The sequence below is a fragment of the Culex pipiens genome, chromosome 1, assembly GCF_016801865.2.
Source record: "Culex pipiens pallens isolate TS chromosome 1, TS_CPP_V2, whole genome shotgun sequence".
Lineage (NCBI taxonomy): Eukaryota > Metazoa > Arthropoda > Insecta > Diptera > Culicidae > Culex > Culex pipiens.
In genome coordinates, this window is record NC_068937.1 from 53,438,628 (window position 1) to 53,462,870 (window position 24,243).

At 39.6% G+C, this 24,243-nt stretch overlaps 1 protein-coding gene across 20 annotated transcripts in view; it reads left to right on the plus strand.

The window, feature by feature from the left end:
• Window positions 1–15,951, plus strand: part of LOC120413005 (neurobeachin) — a 283,022-nt gene extending 267,071 nt beyond the window's left edge. For all 20 annotated transcript variants that reach the window (XM_039573657.2, XM_039573665.2, XM_039573692.2 and 17 more), the window contains 2 exons: window positions 10,070–10,221; window positions 10,279–15,951. In XM_039573657.2, coding sequence (XP_039429591.1) covers window positions 10,070–10,221; window positions 10,279–10,369 — 243 coding nt within the window. In that variant the 3' untranslated portion in view covers window positions 10,370–15,951. The remainder of the gene's footprint in view (window positions 1–10,069; window positions 10,222–10,278) is intronic.
• The last annotated feature ends 8,292 nt before the right edge of the window (window positions 15,952–24,243 follow it).

Here is a 24,243-nt window from a genome sequence, read left to right on the forward strand (position 1 = left end):
AGGGCCATGGCCACTTCGGGTGTGGCCAATCCTGTCAAAATGGCCATTTTCATCACCAGTATCAAAAACCATGAATTTTGATACCCATATTGTCCCAAGTCGTATGGTTCGATAAATGTCCCCCCGGTAGAACCTTCCCTCAGGGCCATGGCCACTCCGGGTGTGACCAATCCTGTCAAAATGGCCATTTTCATCACCAGTATCAAAAACCATGAATTTTGATACCCATATTGCCCCAAGTCGTATGGTTCGATAAATGTCCCCCCGGTAGAACCTTCCCTCAGGGCCATGGCCACTCCGGGTGTGGCCAATCCTGTCAAAATGGCCATTTTCATCACCAGTATCAAAAACCATGAATTTTGATACCCATATTGTCCCAAGTCGTATGGTTCGATAAATGTCCCCCCGGTAGAACCTTCCCTCAGGGCCATGGCCACTCCTGGTGTGGCCAATCCTGTCAAAATGGCCATTTTCATCACCAGTATCAAAAACCATGAATTTTGATACCCATATTTTCCCATTCGTATGGTTCGATAAATGTCCCCCCGGTAGAACCTTCCCTCAGGGCCATGGCCACTCCGGGTGTGGCCAATATCCTACCAGTTTGGTCCCAACCCCATTGCCTTGAATCATTCTGGTTTCCGAGTGACCGTTCTAACAATGTTCTTTAGAACAGAATTCCTCCCAAGTTGGTGCACAACCTGTGTCTTTCAATGTGTGTATGTGTGTGTGAGCAATAAAATTACCACCGTCGATCCGTCTCTGACGGATTTTCAGTCAAAACTAAATTGTTCAGAGGCTATCTGTTAGCTTATATAGTCCGCATGAAATGTGGCAACAATGGTGCAACATTCTCGCGTGACAGTTCCAAGAAAGCAGGAGACGAGGCAAAATTTGCACCATGTTGCCACATTTCATGCGGACTATATAAGCTAACAGATAGCCTCTGAACAATTTAGTTTTGACTGAAAATCCGTCAGAGACGGATCGACGGTGGTAATTTTATTGCTCACACACACATACACACATTGAAAGACACAGGTTGTGCACCAACTTGGGAGGAATTCAGTTCTAAAGAACATTGTTAGAACGGTCACTCGGAAACCAGAATGATACAAGGCAAAGGGGTTGGGACCAAACTGGTAGGATATTGGCCACAACCGTAGTGGCCATGGCCCTGAGGGAAGGTTCTACCGGGGGGACATTTATCGAACCATACGACTTGGGACAATATGGGTATCAAAATTCATGGTTTTTGATACTGGTGATGAAAATGACCATTTTGACAGGATTGGCCACACCCGGAGTGGCCATTGCACAGTGTTCGGATCGGCAAAATTAAGTGGAATAAATTGATAACTCTTTTATTTGACGTCCTAGCCAAATGGTGTCTTCGGAAGAGTTGTTGTACTTGATAAGGGCTATCTTTTGAAGATATTGACATACAGGGTGACGACCTTCCAGGGTGTCAACCATAATTAACTTTGTTGGATGACGTTGTAGGGCTTTGGTGTCTTGGGCAAAGTTGTAGAGGAGAAAAATTCACGAAGGTTGGTCGAAGGCGTCAAATTTGTAGCTCTTAATCTACTCGAGATATACGCCAGTTTTGCAAAAATGGTCCAAAAAGCACTTTTTTGTGATAACTTAAAATGTTAGCGTTTTAGCGGCCTACTATGTTCTGAAGAGTTGTTTATGACATAAAATTTCATAACTTTGCCGAAAACAGCAAAATGTTTTGAGCCTTTATTGAGGAGTTATAACCATTTTTAAGTGATTTTGAGCCTATTTATAAGTTGCAATGTTTTCAAAATGGCGCATTTTGGCGCAAAACCGAACAATGCACCTGAAAGTACACACTTTCAACTACATTTCCTGAAAATATCTCCGTGTATATATTTTTAGATATCTCAATTTGAATTTGCCGATTTTTAATCAATTTATTTATAAATGTTATTCGAAATCATAATGAATACAAGGTGAAAATCGGTAAATTGAAGGGTAAATTGATCGATTTTTATGGAAATTACATTGTCTATGAAAAAATACGACAACCTTTCCTGAGTGACCACATATGAAAGGAAATACTTAATTTTAAATACGAACAATTATTTAAAATTTTCACTTACATTATTTTTGGGAAAAACATGTATTTATTCATAATTTTAAAATGTGTATCATAGTTTTAAGCATGAACAATGTTTTACTGAGGGCGTCAATAATTAGAGTTCACGCGCGGTGATACGACCGCAAGATAATGGTAGCATGACAGCCGCAAGACAACCGCAGAACAAATTTTTGGCTGTTGTCAAAGGTTGCCTTGAGTTTTGAGCTGACTTTTTGGAAAATATTCAAAACAAACCAAGTTGACAGCCAAATCAACCAGAATTTCAGTTCAACTTGCTGATTTTTATAAGGCGGCAATAATCTTCAGTCAATCACAGCGAAGGAGAAACGAGATTTTATCTCGCAATAAGCAATATTAAAATCGATCAATTTACCCTTTCAATTTACTGATTATTACCACGTTTCAATAAGATTCCGCTTAAAAATTATAAATATATTGATTAAAAACCGTTAAATTCAAATTGAGATACAGTGGACTCTCTCGTTGTCGATATTGAAGGGACCGTCGAGAGCAGGAGTTATGAAATTATAGAACAAAAAATCAAAGCAATCTATTTGGAGGGACTGAACAATTTATTAACAGCTGGAGTAATATTGATATCGAGAAGATCGACAACGAGAGAGTCCACTGTATCTCTAAATCGACACCGATAGACACGGAGATATTTTCAGAAAATGTAGTTGAAAGTGTGTACTTTCATGTGCATTGTTCGGTTTTGCGCCAAAATTCGCCATTTCGAAAACATTGCAACTTGAAAATATGCTCAAAATCACTTACAAATGGTTATAACTCCTCAATAAAGGCTCAAAACATTTTGCTGTCTTGGGCAAAGATGTGTAATTTTATGTCAAAAACAACTCTTCAGAACATAGTAGGCCGCTAAAATGCTAACATTTTAAGTTATCACAAAAAAGTGCTTTTTTACCATTTTTGCAAAAATGACGTAGTAGATTAAGAGCTACAAATTTGGCGCCTTTGACAAACTTTCATGAAATTTTCTCCTCTACAACTTTGCGCAATACACCAAAGCCCTACAACGTCATCCAACAGAGTTAGTTTTTGGTTGACACCCTTATCAAGTACAACAACTCTTCCCAAGACACCATTTGGCTAAGAGGTCAAATAAAGGAGTAATCAATTTATTCAATTGCCCTGAGGGAAGGTTTTATCGGGGGGATATTTATCGAACCATATAAATTGGGGCAATATGGGTATCAAAATTCATGGTTTTTGATACTGGTAATGAAAATGGACATTTTGGCAGGATTGGCCTCAACCGAAGTGACTATGGCGCTGGGGAAGGTTCTACCGGGGACATTTATCGAACCATACGACTTGGGACGGTACCAAAAACCATGAATTTTGATACCCATATTGCCCCAAGTCGTATGGTTCGATAAATGTCCCCCCCGGTAGAACCTTCCCTCAGGGCCATGGCCATTCCGAGTGTGGCCAAACCTGTCAAAATGGCCATTCTACCATGAATTTTGATACCCATATTGCCCCAAGTCGTATGGTTCGATAAATGTCCCCCCGGTAGAACCTTCCCTCAGGGCCATGGCCACTCCGGGTGTGGCCAATCCTGTCAAAATGGCCATTTTCATCACCAGTATCAAAAACCATGAATTTTGATACCCATATTTTCCCATTCGTATGGTTCGATAAATGTCCCCTCGGTAGAACCTTCCCTCAGGGCCATGGCCACTCCGGGTGTGGCCAATCCTGTCAAAATGGCCATTTTCATCACCAGTATCAAAAACCATGAATTTTGATACCCATATTGTCCCAAGTCGTATGGTTCGATAAATGTCCCCCCGGTAGAACCTTCCCTACGGGCCATGGCCACTCCGGGTGTGGCCAATCCTGTCAAAATGGCCATTTTAATCACCAGTATCAAAAACCATGAATTTTGATACCCATATTGCCCCAAGTCGTATGGTTCGATAAATGTCCCCCCGGTAGAACCTTCCCTACGGGCCATGGCCACTCCGGGTGTGGCCAATCCTGTCAAAATGGCCATTTTAATCACCAGTATCAAAAACCATGAATTTTGATACCCATATTGCCCCAAGTCGTATGGTTCGATAAATGTCCCCCGGTAGAACCTTCCCTCAGGGCCATGGTCACTCCGGGTGTGGCCAATCCTGTCAAAATGGCCATTTTCATCACCAGTATCAAAAACCATGAATTTTGATACCCATATTGTCCCAAGTCGTATGGTTCGATAAATGTCCCCCCGGTAGAACCTTCCCTCAGGGCCATGGCCACTCCGGGTGTGGCCAATCCTGTCAAAATGGCCATTTTCATCACCAGTATCAAAAACCATGAATTTTACTACCCATATTGTCCCAAGTCGTATGGTTCGATAAATGTCCCCCCGGTAGAACCTTCCCTCAGGGCCATGGCCACTCCTGGTGTGGCCAATCCTGTCAAAATGGCCATTTTCATCACCAGTATCAAAAACCATGAATTTTGATACCCATATTTTCCCATTCGTATGGTTCGATAAATGTCCCCCCGGTAGAACCTTCCCTCAGGGCCATGGCCACTCCGGGTGTGGCCAATCCTGTCAAAATGGCCATTTTCATCACCAGTATCAAAAACCATGAATTTTACTACCCATATTGTCTCAAGTCGTATGGTTCGATAAATGTCCCCCCGGTAGAACCTTCCCTCAGGGCCATGGCCACTCCGGGTGTGGCCAATCCTGTCAAAATGGCCATTTTCATCACCAGTATCAAAAACCATGAATTTTGATACCCATATTGTCCCAAGTCGTATGGTTCGATAAATGTCCCCCCGGTAGATCCTTCCCTCAGGGCCATGGCCACTCCGGGTGTGGCCAATCCTGCCAAAATGGCCATTTTCATCACCAGTATCAAAAACCATGAATTTTGATACCCATATTGCCTAAAGTCGTATGGTTCGATAAATGTTATTCCGGTAGAACCTTCCCTCAGGGCCATGGCCACTCCGGGTGTGGTCAATCCTGTCAAAATGGCCATTTTCATCACCAGTATCAAAAACCATGAATTTTGATACCCATATTGCCCCAAGTCGTATGGTTCGATAAATGTCCCCCCGGTAGAACCTTCCCTCAGGGCCATGGCCACTCCGGGTGTGGCCAATCCTGTCAAAATGGCCATTTTCATCACCAGTATCAAAAACCATGAATTTTGATACCCATATTGCCCCAAGTCGTATGGTTCGATAAATGTCCCCCCGGTAGAACCTTCCCTCAGGGCCATGGCCACTCCGAGTGTGGCCAATCCTGTCAAAATGGCCATTTTAATCACCAGTATCAAAAACCATGAATTTTGATAACAATATTGCCCCAAGTCGTATGGTTCGATAAATGTCCCCCCGGTAGAACCTTCCCTCAGGGTCATGGCCACTCCGGGTGTGGCCAATCCTGTCAAAATGGCCATTTTCATCACCAGTATCAAAAACCATGAATTTTGATACCCATATTGCCCCAAGTCGTATGGTTCGATAAATGTCCCCCCGGTAGAACCTTCCCTCAGGGCCATGGCCACTCCTAGTGTGGCCAATCCTGTCAAAATGGCCATTTTAATCACCAGTATCAAAAACCATGAATTTTGATACCCATATTGTCCCAAGTCGTATGGTTCGATAAATGTCCCCCCGGTAGAACCTTCCCTCAGGGCCATGGCCACTCCGGGTGTGGCCAATCCTGTCAAAATGGCCATTTTAATCACCAGTATCAAAAACCATGAATTTTAATACCCATATTGCCCCAATTTGCATGGTTCCGTAAATGTCCTCCCGGTAGAACCTTCCCCAGGGCACTGGCCACTCCGGGTGTGGCCGATATCCTACCAATTTGTTCAAAATCATTTCGGTATTCCGGTGACCGTTCTGGCAACCGTCAATATCTTCTTGGACCTCCCTCAAGTTTATGCACCACCTGTTTCGTTCAACGTGTGCGTGTGTGTGTGAGCATTAAAATTCCCAACGTAAGGTCCTTCTTTGATGAAAGTCTGATGGACACTAAATCCTCCAGAGGCTAACTTTTAGCTTAAATAGTTGGCACGGCATCCACGCAACAGAAACAGAATGTCACGCCGAGGGCATGCGACGGTAACGCTACATTTTCGAAAAATTTTGCATTGCCACCGCAGATAGAGCTTTAAGACAAAGTCCTTTGTCAAAAAAAATCATGAAAGTTTGTCGAAGGTGCCAAATTCGTAGCTCTTAATCTACTCGAGATATACGCCATTTTGGCAAAAATGGTTATGTGATTTTGAGCTTATTTTCAAGTTGCTGTGTTTTTAAAATGGCGCATTTTGGCGCAAAACCGAACAATGTACAGTAGTTGTTCGGTAACTGGGCGTTGTTTAACTGGGCTGCTTTTTAACTGGGCGCTCGATAACTGGGCCGTAATCCAGTTAAAAAGCAGACAAACGTCAAAAAACCAAAACAAACCGAAATGAACGAGGGGTTGGTAGATGCAAAAATCACGTTGAACAACTAAAAAAACTTTTTTTAAGCATTTAACTAATTTCAAGTTACAATTAGAGAAAAATAAGAAGTAAACATGGTAAACAAATATGAGCAACTTTTGTTTTTATGTTTCATCAGGAAAAAATATGCATCGGTGGTCCCCTCGTAATTTTTCGTTCAGCCCAGTTAGCGAGCAGCATTCGGTAACTGGGCTACGTTCTCAGCCCAGTTACCGAAAATATCTCCGAGTCTATTTTTAGATATCTCAATTTGAATTTGACGGTTTTTAATCAATTTACGTATAAATGTTATTCAAAATCAATGCTGTTAATCGTTGAAATCAACGGCGTTTATATCATCGCTGTCGTTGATCGTTGATTTAAACGTAATCGTAATCGCAGCCATCGTTGATTTAATCGTCAACGTCAACGGAGCCGTTGATTATCGATAGATTTAGAGCTTTGGTGTTTTCGGGAAAAATGATCAGGGTCAATAGGGACATCTTTCGGTATGGTGAACATTAGGGTGGTTAACATTTTAGGGTGGTTCATAATTTGTATTTTGGCGGGATAACGAAATAGCGCTTCGGTATTTTCAAAAAAGTTGTAGAGAACGCCATTCTGAGCAACTTTTGCACAAAGCTCTACTTTCAAACGGGATGTTTTTAGAGCCATTTTTGTGATTTAAATTAAGGTGTGAAAAAAATAGTTTTTTTTTTATTTATCAACTCAGGCTAATGTCGTAGCAAGTTGGTTCTGCTGAAATATTTCAAGATTTTTTTTATTAAGTTTGTTTGTCCTTTCTTTGGACCATTCTAAACAATTGTAGAGCTTGTCAAAAATAATTTTATTCTTGAAAAACGAATTTTGGTAGATTGGGTCCTACAGCCCTATGTAAATTTTTATGTACAAACATTATTTTATTTTAATGCAATAAAAAAGTTGACAAGACAACATTTTTTCGATGGATCATCGATGGTCCCCTTGGAAATAACCGTGAAGTAGGACCTTGTCTGTCAAGAAGGATCGCCAGGGTAATTTTTTAATATTGAAAAATCCATTTTAAACTCTTTGTGGTCGTACAAAGGGTCATTGTACTCAATAAAAATATGCTTTATCGCTGTAAATAATAATATCAGCAATCTAAGCTTCATTTTAGGACCCAGTTGTATCAAAAGTTATGGGCAAACAACGAATTAAAAATGTTAATTTTCAAATTGAGATTGAATTAGTTAAACAAAACAGATCTCCGGGATATTATCAGCAAATGTACTCTAGGATGTGTACTTTCAGATGCTTCCAAGAGCGAGGTCAAACTTCTTCACCTTTCAAGTTATTCACATTTCAAAATGGCGTCTTTTTTTGGCTATAACTTTCGTTTCAAAGTTCCAATTTTCGTTCTCTTGGAAGATAAATGCGTTTTTTGATAAGCTCTACAAATGTCCAGAAAACACCAATTCGATACGCCATAAGCCTGAGTTGATAAATTCAAAAAAGTATTTTTTTCATAAACACCTCAACCTTAATCCCAAAAATGGCTCTAAAAACTTCCCGTTTGAAGATAGAGCTTTGTGCTCTGCAGCAAAGTTGCTCGGAATGGCGTTCTATACAACTTTTGTCAAGACACCGAAGCGCTATTTCGTCATCCCGGCACAAAAAATTTCTGAACCACCCTAAAATTTGGACCACCCTAATGTCCACCATACCAAAAGATGTCCCTATCGACCCTGATCATTTGTCCCGAAGACACCAAAGCTCATCCAGTCAACCAGCTTAGGGAGCGTTCTTTAATTACGTAACGCAAAAGTTTGGGTTTTTAGACCTCTCCCCCCTCGTAACAAAATTTCCATACAAATTTAAAAAAAAATATGGAGCGTAACACGGGCTCCGAACCCCCCCCCCCCCCAACTGCGTTACGTAATAAAAGAACGCTCCCTTTCTGCGATCTGTTTGGCGGGATGAGCCCAAACCACATGTCAAATGGCAGGATATAAATAAGAGTCATTGTTTTTGTTGTTGACATAAGTTAACAAGACGAATATAATCTGGTTCGGTGAATCCAGGAAAATCTATATCTAGAAGGTAGACGTATGGCCCGCCTCTTTGCACAGTGTATTCGATATTACGTCATTCGCTTTTTGTTGCACTGAATGTCGAACTTCTACTCACTTCTTCTGCTTTGCAGACCCCTTCCCTAACACGGACGTGAACATCAAGTATCTAAATGGGAATGAACATCAAGTATCTTTTGTATCATGAAAGGCTCTACTTCAGACATTGTTCGTCATGACCTCCTTCGTTATGAATGCAAAATTCCGTTCTGTGCTTAACTTCTTCGGCGATTTAAAAAATCAATGAGTTTTTCTCTCACTTTATGTGCTGCAATCGCTCAATCAACTCTTCCAGTGCATGGAGATACTCTTCAAAGATCAGATCCTTCATGTACCCTAGCAGAAAAAAAAACAGGAGAGTAAACTCTGGTCAGCAATAGGTGCGATCAAGCGACGCCCGACGATTCCCGTTCAGACGTTAACGGAAAACTTCCTCTGGTTATCAATAACGTACCATACACAGAATCCCAGTCGCCTTCCTCCAACTTTTGTGCTTACAGGGTGTGGAATGGATGCATTTTTCCGTCGCTTAATACCTTCCTGGTCGTCCAATGTTCCGCCTGTCAATGATTTTTGGATCTTCATCAACATCGTTCAGCGTTTACAACGGATTCTCTGTTCGGGCTCCCTCGTGAAAAAACACAGTGCTTACGTGGGAGCAGTTTTCACTCAGACCTGCTACACAGGTGCAGTGTGCCGAAGAGATAACAGCATCGCCTTTAATTATGATCCACGGCGTTTGAAACGCTTGGTCCAACTTCGTTGAATGTTGCGACACGAAGAATGTTTTCCGGTGCTCCAGTGTTGGGGGACAGGGAATTAGACAGATAGTCTACTACATGGCCAGTTTTATAGACATCCAGTTTTTCTTTAGCATCGTTAAACACGGATCCATAAGTTCATCAAGTTGTCTCTTGTCGCCATATCTCACGTAAACATCCACACTCTACGAGCGTGCATATTCTGATACAATAATTTTCTAAAATTGGAACACTTTAAATTACTGATTTTCATAGCTCCAACCAAACAGAAAAAAAACAAACACCAATCAAACTTCTAGCAACCCGGATTGCTGTGATTTGTTTGGCGAGATAACCCCAACCCAAATGTCAAACGTGGGTTATGTTTACATTGGACGGGTTATGAATCAGAGTTTAGAGTTTTGAAAAAGGAGACATTATATCAGACAGCTAATATTGGAGACATCATCTTGATGAGTTGGACAAAAGTTTTGATGAAACAAAATTGAAGTCTTGTTATTGATATTGGTGACTTCATATTGAAGAGTTGGAAAAGAAGCATATTCGGATCTCAGGAATGAACTTGAAAGTGATGTTAAAACTAAACCTCAACTTATATTGTTCTTCCAGTGCATGCTGCTGTCCCGCGACGGCGAGTATCTGATGACGGCCGGCAACAAGGGCATTGTCGAGGTGTGGCGCACCTTCAACCTGGCCCCCCTGTACGCGTTCCCCGCGTGCAACAGCGGCATCCGGTCGCTGGCGCTGACCCACGATCAAAAGTGAGTTTCGCTTAAGTTTCTTTGATTTAATAATAATATTAAACATCCGTTCAAAAGGTACCTCCTCGCTGGTCTCGCCACCGGTTCCATCATCGTGTTCCACATCGACTTCAACCGCTGGCACCACGAGTACCAGCAGCGTTACTGAAACTCGTCCCTCCGGTACATCTCGGTGACGAGCGAGGGCGAAGCGGAACTGCAGTACTGCAACGGCGAGAACAATGGCAGCCGGTCCTCGCCGAAGCGTCAACACCAGCAGGTGGGTGCGTTTTAGAGAGAAAAAAGGAGAGAGGGAGGAATCCTCTCTCTCTCTTTAGTTAGTGAGTTTAATTCAATCAGCGAGAGCGGATAAGTGATGAGAGGAAGAGGGAGTGGCCAAATGTTTCGTTCTCTCGTATTGTGAAAGAGAGAGCTGAGAGAAACGAATGAGAGAGAGAGACGAGATAGCAATTGTTACCTATTGACTAGAGAGATAGTGAGCTAGAAAGAGAGAAGGAGAGATGTACGCTTTTAAAGATGGCGTATTCAATTAGGCAAGAAGCTTTTAACGGTTTTCAACGCGAGCGAAAGAGAAACATGCTTGAAAATTTAGAGCAAATAAATAAAAAGTTATAAAAAAAAACAAGAAACTTATTGTTAGCCTTTAAGGAAAAATAATCTTCACCCACACAAACAAAAAAAGAAAACACATGAAAGACACACCAACACACAGAAGTGAAAACAAGAAAACAATGCCAAATTTGATGTATTCACGAAATGCAAAACGAATTACAGAAACAAAGAGACACAGGAAAAATCGCGAACGCAGAGTTATAAAAAAGTGTAATTTTTCTAAAGCAAACAGCATACAAAAAAAAACGCACTCTTTTAACGCATTTACGAGAAGAGCGCGAGAGAAATTTAAAGCAAATCCACCAACACACTTTTACTAAACAAAGAGAGAAAAAAACGCGAGAGAGAAGTGATCAAAGCAGGCGAGCCGCGGAGCGCGCGAGCACGAAACCAAGGATGCCAAATGTAAAATTTTAAACTTGAACTTGAAATCGAAATCAATAACAAACTTAACACAAAACAAAAAAAAACAATCGGCAAAAATTTTAAGCTTGAAAATTTGCAGCAAAAATCAGCTTGACGTAAAATGTGGAGAAAATAATGATGAAAACGAAGACATTTCTGAGGTTATCCGTCCGCAAATATTTACATTAACCTTAAAACACACACACAAAGACACAAACATACAACAACATAAAGACATTAAAACAAACCGAGGTTTGTCAAGCACGTAAAAAAACTGCACAGCACTTTTTAAACGCCATTCCTACTGATTTTTGCGTTACTTAGAAAGAAAACAACAATGAGAGGAATGTCAAGCGGCCGGGCGGAAACTAGCGTATACATAACTTAGAAAGAGAAAGAGAGAAAAAAGAAAGAAAGTAAACATAGAACAACTATTCACGTGCCAAGCATTTTTAAAAAAGTCCTGCCCAGAAAAAAATAATAAAAAGTGAAATAACATTATAATCAAACAATAACAAAAAATACTAGCAACACTGCTTCGCGTGGCTTGTTTACGTTGGGACGTACGCACGCACACTTGCACACGCATCCCTGTATTTGGACGGAACAATGCGGAAGCTGCGTGAAAGAGAGAGAGGGAGAGAAGGTGAGTACGTAATTTTTCCGTCCACAGCAAAAGCGGCTTTTTGGTTTCGCGTTTTGTGTGCACGAGCACTTTGAAAGGAGAAAAAAACACCAACACAAGCGCAGCGCTGATTTTTTTCGGTTGTTTTGGCAGCACTGCTTGGGAAGTTTGACAATTTGTTGACTATGATTGAAATGTAAAAAAAATCAAAAAATCTATGTTTTTGTAAAAAATAATATGTCAATAAATTTTGTATTTTACTTAAAAAAAGCGCAAAAATTTTACAAAATATTTACTTCTGAAAGTAAAAAGTAAATTATGGGTTTTTACAAATTTGCAAATTCAAAAATTCTCATAAATTATTTATGTTGAATATAATTTTAAAAAATTTCAAAACAATCTAATAAGTGTCGAAGCAAGTTGTGTATGGATTTCTACAAAGTTGATACTTTTTTGACAGTAAATACGTTTTCACAATACTTACGAATAAGGCTTCCTAGGCCCAGTGAAAAAATATAATTAAACCCAAAAATGATGAACTTCTCGTCACAGTGTCCTGATGCAAACAATGATCGATCTCGAGCTGTCACTGTCCCTGCGAAATAAGTTGGCTGACATATCGGGCGGTCAGCAAAAAAAAAACAGCAAGAAGTCGCCTGACAAAAAAACGTTTGCTAAAAAGAGATAGCAAATCTGATACAAACAAACCTCCAGCTGTCATGTAAACATACTTTGAATGTGTTGGTAAATTTCTGATTAGAAAGCCTTATTCACCTTATTTTTTCAAAATACAGAATATTTTAGAAAATGTAAATCACATTTTTGCACAATTAATGACATTTGAGAATTTTGAGAAATTTCCAGATACAGAATATTTATTAAAAATATTATATTTTTCAGATATAAAAAAATACTTTAGTTTTGTATTTTAAATTAACTTAAAAAATTTGAAGTATATTTCAAAATATAATTACGTATTTAATTTTGTGGTGATAAGTAATATATTTCTTGAGTTTGTTTTTGAAAAGGTTCAATAAGCTTTTGTCTTTCATATGTTTATAGGACTTATTAACATTCCAACGCCCAAGGCTCCAAAAAAGTTGGAACGGTAACTTCAACTCAATGGTTCTCGGGCATAACTCAACCAATCAAGATGATTCTTCTTCTGTGATTTGTTAGGATGTCTAGATGATTCTAGAACTTTGCAGAACTTAATTTGATCAAATCTGTAATTTTTGCGATCAAAAACACCGTTCCAACTTTTTTTTTCGCGTGTAAAAAAAAATCGCCAAAAATTCCGCGGAGGCAATTGTTTTAAAAAAGGTGGAACGATGTTTTCGGTCGCAGAAATTACAGATTTGTTCAAATCAAGTTCTGCAAAATTTTAGGATTATCTAGACATTCTTACAAATCACTGGAAACAAGAATCGTCCCAATTGGTTGAGTAATGTCCGAGAACCAGCGAGTTGAAGTTACACTGAAAATATGCCGCACTTTTTATTCAAGTGCCCAAACACTTGAATGATTGAATAAAGTCACATCGTAGATCTAATTGGTTTGTGTTTCAACATCAATCCAAACCACTATCAAATGCAAGTGTTTGGGCGGTTGACTTTTTGGTATTTTTTAACATGTTATTTTCATTCGGGTGGCTCAAGCTTTTCAATTGTTTTGCTCATGAATTTGTCCCACCTTCTTGAACTATTCAAAGTGATGAGTAAAACACTTGAAAATGATCTTAAGATCTACCCAAAACAGGCACTATTCAAAGTCAACGTGATTATCCACATGAATTTAATGTGTTTCACTGATTGATTTTTGCGCGACTTTCATCGAAGGCTAGAAGCGAGGCAAGAACCAATAGCACAAAAAACACTCCCGTCTTCAACTGGCCGGCCGGCGCAGTGGTAGCGTGCACGACTAGCAAGCGAGAACCTGTAAATCGCTTGTACGTACTTTTTTTTTCAACGCCATTTAAAATTCAAGTGTTTGGCTATTGACATTATTTCGTGGCCAATCACCGAAATTTCAAGTGTTTTGCGATTGATATTTGAGTGCTCTGTACAGCAGGGCCAGATCATGTGTAGAACACTTCGTTGAGCTGTGTAAGTTTTGCTCAGTGTACCGTTCCACCTTTTTTCGGAGGCTTGGGCGTCCGTGTAAGTTGGACATGCGTTGGGCGTTCCAGTGTTAAAAAAAACTCTGGATTTATAAATCACTGGTATTTTTTTAAATAATTTTGTGTTGTATGAAAATAAGTTGAAATTGGCATATTTTTCTAATATTTTTTATTAAAACAAATTACATTAAAGTGGATTTCTGACATAAATCCGAGATGACAAAAAAACATCATTTTTTGATAAATTTCCTAATCTTTGCTTAAAAGAATGCAGAAGGAGAAAATTTCCGATCCACAAACGTCAAACGCTCAAGCAGTGCTGTCAGTTTCGCTTCATTCCCTCCCCTTCACACAATACACGCTCAAAGTGCTTTGCTCAGAAGATAGTAATAATCAACCCGCAAAAGTTGCATTGTTTTGCTTCAAGCCTCTTGAAAACAAAACAACAACAACAAAAAATCAATGGCTGTCTGTAAAATCCACCGTCAAACTCAAATTTGGCATTTTGTGTTTTTTGATAGTATTTTTCTGCAAACAAGTACTTAAATCGCCCTAGTCTTAAAAATATGATCAGATTTCGTCCAAATTTCGCTGTGTTCCACCCCTGCAACAAAAACAAACCATTCCAAAATTTCCAGCAATGATTGCTCATTCCAGATTTTTGAAATTTTATTTCTGCTTTAAAAAGTCCCTTAAAAACGATGTTATTAATCCTAGACTGAAAGTTGTTGAGTAAGATGTGGCAAATTCTTAATGAAGATAAAAGAGAAAAAAACGAAGTACTTATTATTTCCTAATTCCTTTTTTAAGAAACCTTAGTTTTAGTTGTTTTTCACGTTTAAGTCTATTCGTTGGTGTTGGTGAACATTTAGTCAGAGCTGTAGATTTTAACAACCGATTTTTGATGTGGCAACTAGCTAGTTTATTAAAAGCAAGATATGGCAGCTTCGATTTGGGTTGCTCGGTGTAATTTTACGCACTTTCCACTGAGATCGATAAAATATTAAATGAAATGCATTAGAATTCGCTACACGCAAGAGTTGTGTGAAAAAAGTGCACCAGTTTGCTTTAAAGTAAACACAAAAATAGTAAACAGCACCGCTGCAAATAGAGTCACACACACACACATACACGCGCGTACACACTTACACAGTGGTAGTTAATATTTTAAAAGCGTAGTAAAAGTAATTAAACTTAAAGTAATCATTCATCCCTCCTACCCTGTTTAATTTTTTTTAAAGCAGACTATCAGATACGACGAAATTAAGCAAAAAGTCGTCGAGCATTTTAGAGAGAGTAAAAAAGTAAGCTTAAAAATGAGAGCCAAGCAAAACAAGATAATCCCGCAATGTTTTCAAACTACTTTTTTATAAAATATAAGAGAAAAAAAAGCAGTTAAGGTTACGTGCAAACAAACAAAAAAAACAAGCAAATGTTATTAACATTCTGTAAAAAAATGATGCAAACACACACTTTACTTACATAATAAAAAAAATAAAACAGAGACAAAAGCAAATCGTCGCAAAAATCGCCAGTCTTAGTCTTGTGAATTATTCTAATAAAACATAAAGCAAAAAGGAAAACCCTATAACATGAGTAAAGTGGGCAGAATTTCACCGACACACACACAAGCAAACCAAAAAAAGAAAGAAGCTTCAGCGTTCTCACTTACACAAACGCAACCCGGATTATGTTTGTGCACGAGCGCAGCGTGAAAAGGTGAAAATAAAAAACAATTATCATTGTAAGAGTACGATAACAATATGCATATATTTTCAGACACATTATTGCTACTAATTATTCTTGAAAGAAGAAAACCCGTGCAAAAAGAAAAAGACATACAACAAACACACACACTTACCGAATGGAAATACATAGAAAAATAGAAGCTAAAAAAAACTTAACACAGTGTGTGTGTAAAACAAGGTGGAGAATAAAAGCAAGTACTTAAACAAAAAAGAAGAAGAAAGCGATCGCAAGTAGAAAAGTGGTGAAGAAATAAAAACTTAACTAAGATTTAAACTAAGAGGATAAAGAAAAAGCTTAACACTAATAATGAAAAGGAAAAAAAAGCAAAAAAATAAAATCAAAGAAGCATTGTTACTAAGCCCAATTTATTGTACAATAAATACAAATAAAATTAAAAAATGTGTTTTGTGATTTTATTTTCTCCGAAATAATACGATTTAATAATGTTCTCCGTTTAGTTATGAGCAATTCCATGTCAAATAGGGAATCGGTTGTACCCGACCCTCTCCGATTTCAATTAAACTTTGTAAACATGTTATCCTACGCTTATATAAGCCATTTTTGTGTATATGGAGCCAGTTACACTCGATAATGACATTTGAGAAGGACGTAAGTGTTTTCAATATTTTTGTAATTCGGAATATAAATATTGCTGTATCTCGAAGCCGTTGCATCGTATCAAAAAGTGATCAATGACAAACTTTTAGGAAATTTGACGGGCTATCCGAAAAAAAAATACACTGAAACAAAAAAACCACTCAACTTTTATGAGATTTTTTGATTTATAAGTTTAAAAGTCAAATTTGAAGGTGAACCCACGATTTTTTTTCGTTCCAAATTTTTGTGAAAGTAGCCTAAGATGTTACAAAAAGACTCACGAAAAATGCAGGATGGAGCAACTCACCTAAAAAAATACAAAAATCATTTACTGAAATTTTTTTTTTTCAAAAGTGCTCTAAACATCGAAATTTACAGAAACCGATAGTGGAAATCGATTCTCCAGACAATTTTACACAAAAGTCCTAAGTCCAATCCTTGTGAAGTTACAGCGGTTTTAAAAGTAAAAATGTTGAAAAAATAGGTTTTTTGATGGTTATTGGCAATTTATATATGACAGACTTGATTTTTCAGTCTCTAAAATATTTTTACCAGAAAGCAAATTTCCTATAAGTTTGTCTTTGACCACTTTTTGATACGAAGCAACGGCTTCGAGATACAGCAATATTTAAATTACGAAATACAAATATATTTTAAACACTTAGGCTTCATCCATAAAGTACGTCACGCTAAAATCGGCCAGAATTTACCCCCCCTCCCCCCCTTTGTCACGCTTTTCCTATACTTATAACATGCAATGTCACTCTTGCTCAGACCCCCCCTCCCCCCCTAGAGCGTGACATACTTTATGGATGACGCCTTATGCCCTTCTCAAATGTCATTATCGAGTGTAACTGGCTCCATATACACAAAAATGGCTTATATAAGTGTAGGATAACATGTTTACAAAGTTTAATTGAAATCGGAGAGGGTCGAGAAAAACGTACCAAAAAAATCTTCTTTTGGGCTGGAATTGCTCTTATATAATCAACAATGAAGGTACGTTAGAATAATAAGCTTTCCGTGTTTTTGAATAAAGTTTATTAAAAGGTAAGGCCAATACACCCTCCAATTTTTTTTCAAAAAAATAAATTGTTGCTAAAATTGGGTCCTAAAACTGAGTAAGATATTCCGATTTTATTACGCACCCAGATAAAGCATATTTTTCTAAGCCAGGGGTGACCAAAGTATGGCCCGCGGGCTAAACGTGGCCGCGAAGATACTTTTTGTGGCCCGCGGACTCGTTTTGAATGATCACGTAAAATGGCCCTTTGGCTCATCAATAAAATGATTTTGTTATTTTTACAAATTATGTTATAGTTGAAGCTTTTTTGTGAAACTTTTTTTTATTTTCTGAAAGAATAAAACGAACAATTTATTCATAATTTAATCCCGATCAAACAAAACAAGGGGTAGGCGTGGCTGAATGGTTACGCTGTTCGCTTTGTAAGTGGAAGGTTCTGGGTTCGATTCCCATCTGCTCCTATCGAGATATTATGGAAAGAAGGAATTCTGAACACTTGAATATGAACGAAAAATTCATTAGCTCGCGGCGGGGTTCGATCCCCCGTTCTTTGGGTCAGCAGATAAAAATGCTAACCACCAGAGGCTTAGTTGTCTAGAAGGATTAAGAATGCTATAAGAATCTCCAAGAAACTTGGTTGGAATCTGTGTGAACCTAAGAACAGGAAAATGCAATATTGAATGCAAGTTGAATTCAAGGAAACTGGTTGCATAATTGTTAGGCGAATATTGAACTTTCAACACGACCAGAATTCACCACAAAAAGCTTGGTGAACCGAATTGGAAAGCTTCCGAAAATGAACCCAAGAACATACGAAGAATTAAGAACTATTTGACCGGCCACATCACTTACCACGGTGAATCCTGGCTTCACACCCATCTTACTAACACCCTCAAACCTCACGTGATACTTTGTCGAAGACGCAGCCGATTTAGCGGTCTTCATCACTCAAGTATCGGACTAAAATTCCTATCCACTTCCCCCGTGTCTTACCACTGGTCGTGGCCGGCGCTGTGATTGGCTAGCATGATGGGGACATTTGAAAGTTGCGAAGTGGTGATGATTGGTTCCTACTCTTCATCTGTGGTCCACGGAGCAACTCTTGGAGGTCCTGGTCAATAACAGAGTAGCAACTACGGGAAGACACCAATGCTATGCTAATTTAATCCCGATCAAACAAAACAAGATTTGACTTATAAAACGTTCAAATTCGACTACTAAATCCCCTAAATACGCTTCCCTCGTTTTGCGCCCCCCGAACTGCGCTCAAACCCCGAAATAACGCTCCCCAAAATAACGCTCTAATTGGCGCAAATCGGGGGAGCGTTATTGCGGGTTTTTGGCGTAAAATGGGGTTTTCTTTTAAAATGTACTTTATTTACATATAAATGAAACATATGAATAAGGGGTCATCCACAAAACACGGATAAGGGGCCATCCACAAATCTGGGTATCCAAGAACTCTCGGAAGTCATGCCCTAGATATTTACTTGATCAACGAGGGTCTATATGGACGAACTAACTATCGGTATAGCTTCAGGTAGCTTCAGTGAACCACGATGGATACCCTTCGCCTTGTTGGATTGTTATGGGTCCTCCAGGAACTCTCGGGAGTTATGACCTGATGATCTACCTGATCAACGGGGGTCTATATGGGTGTATTAACCATCGGTGTAGCTTCAGGTAGCTTCAGTGAACCACGATGGAAATTATGGGGTACGTTGGATTGTACGCTCCCCCGATTTGTGCTCAAACCCCGAAATAACGCTCCCCCGAATTGCGCTCTCCCCCGGTGTGCGCCCCCCCCCAAAAAGAGCGCACATGGGGGATTTAGTGTAAAGTAAAGGTTTCCCATATGATTTCAAAAGTCATATTTATTTTACTTAAAAATGTTTAGCCTCGGGAATAAAACTCATGAAATTTGGGCAACTTATCTGAGTGACTAACATCTGATTCTGTCAGACCAAAATTAACTCAAATTTTATTGAAATCGGAAGAATAATTGTTGAAAATCCTTTTACAACTATTTATTATTGTCCCTCTACCGCCCAAATTTTTTTGAAGACTTTTATGTTTCCCGTGTTAGGAGGTCTTTTTGAGCAACTTTTGTTTGAAAAAGTTTACTTCTCTTGTTTTATATTTTTCTTGCTTTATTTTTGCATTTACCTTGTTTAGTTTATGTTTGTTTTTGGTAGTATTGAGCAGTTCTCTACGAAATGCTTTTTTTAATTTTATCTTTTTGTATTTTTTTATCCGGCTGAAACTTTTATGATGCTTTCGGTATGCCCAAAGAAGCCATTTTGTATCATTAGTTTGTCCATATAATTTTTCATACATATTGGCAGCTGTCCATACAAAAATGATGTATGAAAAATCAAACATCTGTAATTTTTGAAGGATTTTTTTATCGATTTGGTGTCATCGGCAAAGTTATAGGTATGTATAAGGACTTTTTTTAAATCAGGACTAACATTTCAAAAGGGATAAACATTCAATATTACTCCCTTTTGAAATGTAAGTCTTGATTTAAAATTTTTGAAAATATTGTTTTCGAAAAGATTGGAAAATTTCATATTTTAACATTGAAAATCGGACCGTTAGTTGCTGAGATATCGACATTAGAAAATGGTGAGTTGTTTTAGTGAGACTTAGAAAACTTCAATTTTCGTGTTTCTTTTTCTTAAAGCGGCTCTATCTCAGCAACCCGATGTCCAATCCTCAATGTCTCTTGGACAATTTTTTAGCAATTTTTCTTAACTTCTAAAAAAAAAATATTTTCAGAAATGGTCACTCATGCTCACTATTTTTAAAAATCAAAAAACTGCAAATATTTCGCTAAAATCAAACTTTTGGTGGCTATATCTTGAAAACGGAGCCTTTTATCAAAAAATCTGTAAAGTTCTTTTCGATTGCAAATTCAATTTTGCATTAAAAAATAGCTTCAAATTTGTTTTAGCATAAAATTTCAATTTTTTCCAAAAATCAATATTTTTTCAAAAATTCATAACTCGGCGGCAGATTTTTTGACCATGTTTCTCTATGGCTCAAAAGTTGCGGATTTTTGTCCCCTAAAACATATCAAAAAATCTCGAAAATCAAAAAATACTCAATTTTGGGAAATTGAGTTCTTGTGAAAAAAAAGTTGTTTAAAAAATCTGCAATTTTTTTTCCGTGTACCTATTTTTTTCTCAATAGTCCTCAACAATACCTACAACTTTACCAAAGACACCAAATTGATCAGAAAATTAACTCAAAAGTTACAGCTGTTTGAATATTTACATACCATTTTTGTATGGACAGCAGCCAAAATTGTATGGAGACTTGTATGGGTGAACCAATGACACAAAATAGCTTATTTGGTCATAGGGAAGGGGGGCCAAAGGGTCAAAGGGAAGGGTTTGAGCCAAATAAAAAATACAAAAAATAAAAATGGTCGAAATCGGCCGATTTCGTACACCCAGAACTTGGCTTTGGCATACGTGGAGGATAAAGAGCACGATTCGGTAGTAAAATGGTACTGTGTGTGGACGGAGAGGAAACGAAAAAACGAAACTATTGGCACTACGCCCCCCGGGGCATGGCCTTCCTCTAACGTGGGATTTCTGCTCCAGCGCCTCTGACGAGACAGGAGAAACCGGGACCGACGTTTTACTTCACCATCCGATAGAAGCTCAGTGGATAAGGCGGGAATCGAACCCGCGTCTCATAGCATCATCGGGATCGGCAGCCGAAGCCGCTACCCCTGCGCCACGAGACCCGAGACGGAGAGGGTAAATCCCGAAATTACCGAGAGTACTTTACCCATGGTTCATCTTCAAAAAAAGTTCATCTATCAAAAAAAAAGTACCGGTACCGAGACTCGAACCCAAGACCTTCGGCATATTGAACCGTGCCTTTGCCGTATGGGCCACCATGGTTCGGTGACTAAGTGGCGGTCATTTGTCCATATAAGCCACTCAATAAGATGAACTCTAGAGTTTTTTTTTGAATAGGTCCTCTAAACATATAGTTTATAGGACCTTTTAAAAAAAAACTCTAGAACTGTTCCAATGAACGAATGAACACGCGAGAGGACTATACTCTCGCAAAATAGCACTTTCCTCACGTTTCTTTTCGTGAGGACTATCCCCTCGTTCTTTAACTTTGGGTGTAGAGAGTTGCTCATGTACGGATGAAAAAAAGATTATGCACACCCCCAAAAATAACATCAATCTATCAAATCAAATCAAACCATCCACATTGACGACCCCCGGGTCTTTTGTGGTCTCTATTGCAAGTTTCTGCTCGAACCTAGGAGTCCGAAGGCTTGAATGGGGAGAGCACCCAAACCTCTTTCTACTCCAAGGAACCTTCCACCCCAGTGTTTGAACTGACGACCTTTGGATTGCGAGTCCAACCGCCGCCAGCGATTCCACCGGAGTAGGCTTGGTTTTGGTGTGTTGTTTGTACTTATGGCATGGAGACGACTCCTACACCTGGAATGACTTAACGGCCTAACAACCAAGGCCGGGACCGACATTTTACTTCCTCATCCGATGGAAGGTTGGAGCAGATGGGAACATCAATCTAGTGAGAGTCATATCCAGATTACCAATTTCAATTCCACTTTTTCACAGCGGCGAGATAGCCGAGACGGTTGAGGCGCGGAATCATCACATCATCACATCACCTGGTTGTGATGATCACCGTCTCCTAGCGAAGCGAAAGATTTTGTGAACATCCCAACTCCAAAATGAACCAAGTGTTTGTTCCAAGTCAATTTATTTCCAAATGAATTGCCTTTAGTGTGTTCACCCTCGCGCTTTCTCACCTGGCCCTAATAGGTAGAGCAGCTCCCCATTTAAGCTCCACTTAGACCATCTCCACCGGGCGCGCGCAGTAAGGATTTGGAAGCGCTCCACCATCACTCATCCCCACACCGGTCGCTCATAAACGCGCTCATAAAATAGCAGCTCGACCCTCGGTGAACAGCGGGTGACCAAATTTAGTCACCCGCTAGTAGCGCGCACAAATATTTGACATCTGCTTGAAGTGAAAGGAGAATCGAGATTTTTTTTTTTGAAATGGACTTTTTTTGGTACCACGGAACTAGACATTGATAATGGACATTTTCATTGGGCTGGCCACAACCCGGATTGACCCAGATTCCCCGGGGGATGTTCCGTTGAGCTTACATTGGCGGTACCAATGAATATGAACAATGTTGGTGTCAAACTTCAAGATTTTTCAAATCGCGTATGAACATTTCGAAAATGGACATTGCGAGTGGACTTGCCACAACCCGAATTGGTCCCAGTTCCCCCGGGGATGTTCCGCTGAGCGGACATTGGCGACACCGAATGAATATGGGCAATATTGGTGTTAAAATTCACGATTTTCAATATCACATATGAAAATTACGAAAATTGACATTTGCAGCGAACTGGCCACAACCCGGATGGTTCCGGGTTCCCCTGACAATGTTTGGTTGAAGGGACATTGAAGGAATTATTTTTTTGAATTAATTTAAATTGTGAGTGGATGCCGGGACCCGTGGTGTAGGGGTAAGCGTAGTTGCCTCTCACCCAGTCGGCCTGGGTTCGATCCCAGACGGTCCCGATGGCATTTTTCGAGACGAGATTTGTCTGATCACGCCTTCCGTCGGACGGGAAGTAAATGTTGGCCCTGGTTTAACCTAGAGGTTAGGTCGATAGCTCAGTCCAGGTGTAGGAGTCGTCTCCCTGGGTCCTGTCTTGGTGGAGTCGCTTGTTTATTCATTTGTGCCGATAATGTCCCTTCAACGAAACATACTCCGCGGAACTCGGACTGATGCAGTTTGTGACGAATAAACTTAATATGTTCATTTTCGTAATTTCGATAGGTGATTTTGAAAATCGTGAAGTTTGACATCAACATGTTCATATGATACCGCCATATCCTTTCAATGAAACTTCCCCCGGGAAACCCGGAACTACCTGGGTTGTGGCCAGTCCACTCAAAATATCAGTTTTCGTAATTTAAATGTGATTTTGAAAATCGTGAAGTTTGACACCAATATTGCCCATATTCACACTGTGCCACCAATGTCCGCTCAACGGAACATCCCCGCGGGAACCCGGACCAATTCGTGTTGTGGCCAATCCACTGAAAATGTTTATTTTCGTTATTTTCATATGTGCCGCCAATGTCCCTCAAATGGAACATCCCCCGGGGAACCCGGAACCGTCCGGGTTCTGGCCAGTCCGTTAAAAATGTCAGTTTTTGCAAATTGTGAATTTTGACACCAATATTGCCCATATTCATACGGTGCCACCTATGTCCCTACAACGGAACATCCTCCGGGGAAACCGAAACCATCCGGGTTGTGGCCAGTTCGCTGCAAATGTCCATTTTCGTAATTTTCATATGTGATTTTGAAAATCGTGAAGTTTGTCACCAATATTGTCCATATTTATACGGTGTCGCCAATGTCCCTCCAACGGAACATCCCCCGGGGAACCCGGACCAATCCAGGTTGCGGCCAATCAAGTTTTTTTTTGAAAATAATTACTTCTGGCTTTGAAGATTTTGGCAAATTGGTCATGCCAATAAATTAAAACAAATTTTATATCGAAACGTCAAAATAAGCTGATACTCACCCCCGGTGGGGTTGGCTGTAACTATTTTAAGAACCCGTTTTATCAACGACCGGTGTGGGAAGGGTGACTAAACTAAAATAGTAGCGCTGTGGGTGAACAAAATAGTCACTCAGTTATGTGCGCACCGGTGGAGATGCTCTTAGCACAAGCGTGTGAGAGTCTCCGCTCTCCACTTTACTCCACTCTCCAAGTCTGTGAGAGAGGAAATCTCGCACGCGCGCCACGCTCCCCACAGGTTCCCCGAGGAGGAAACTCGCGCAACGCAACAACTCGA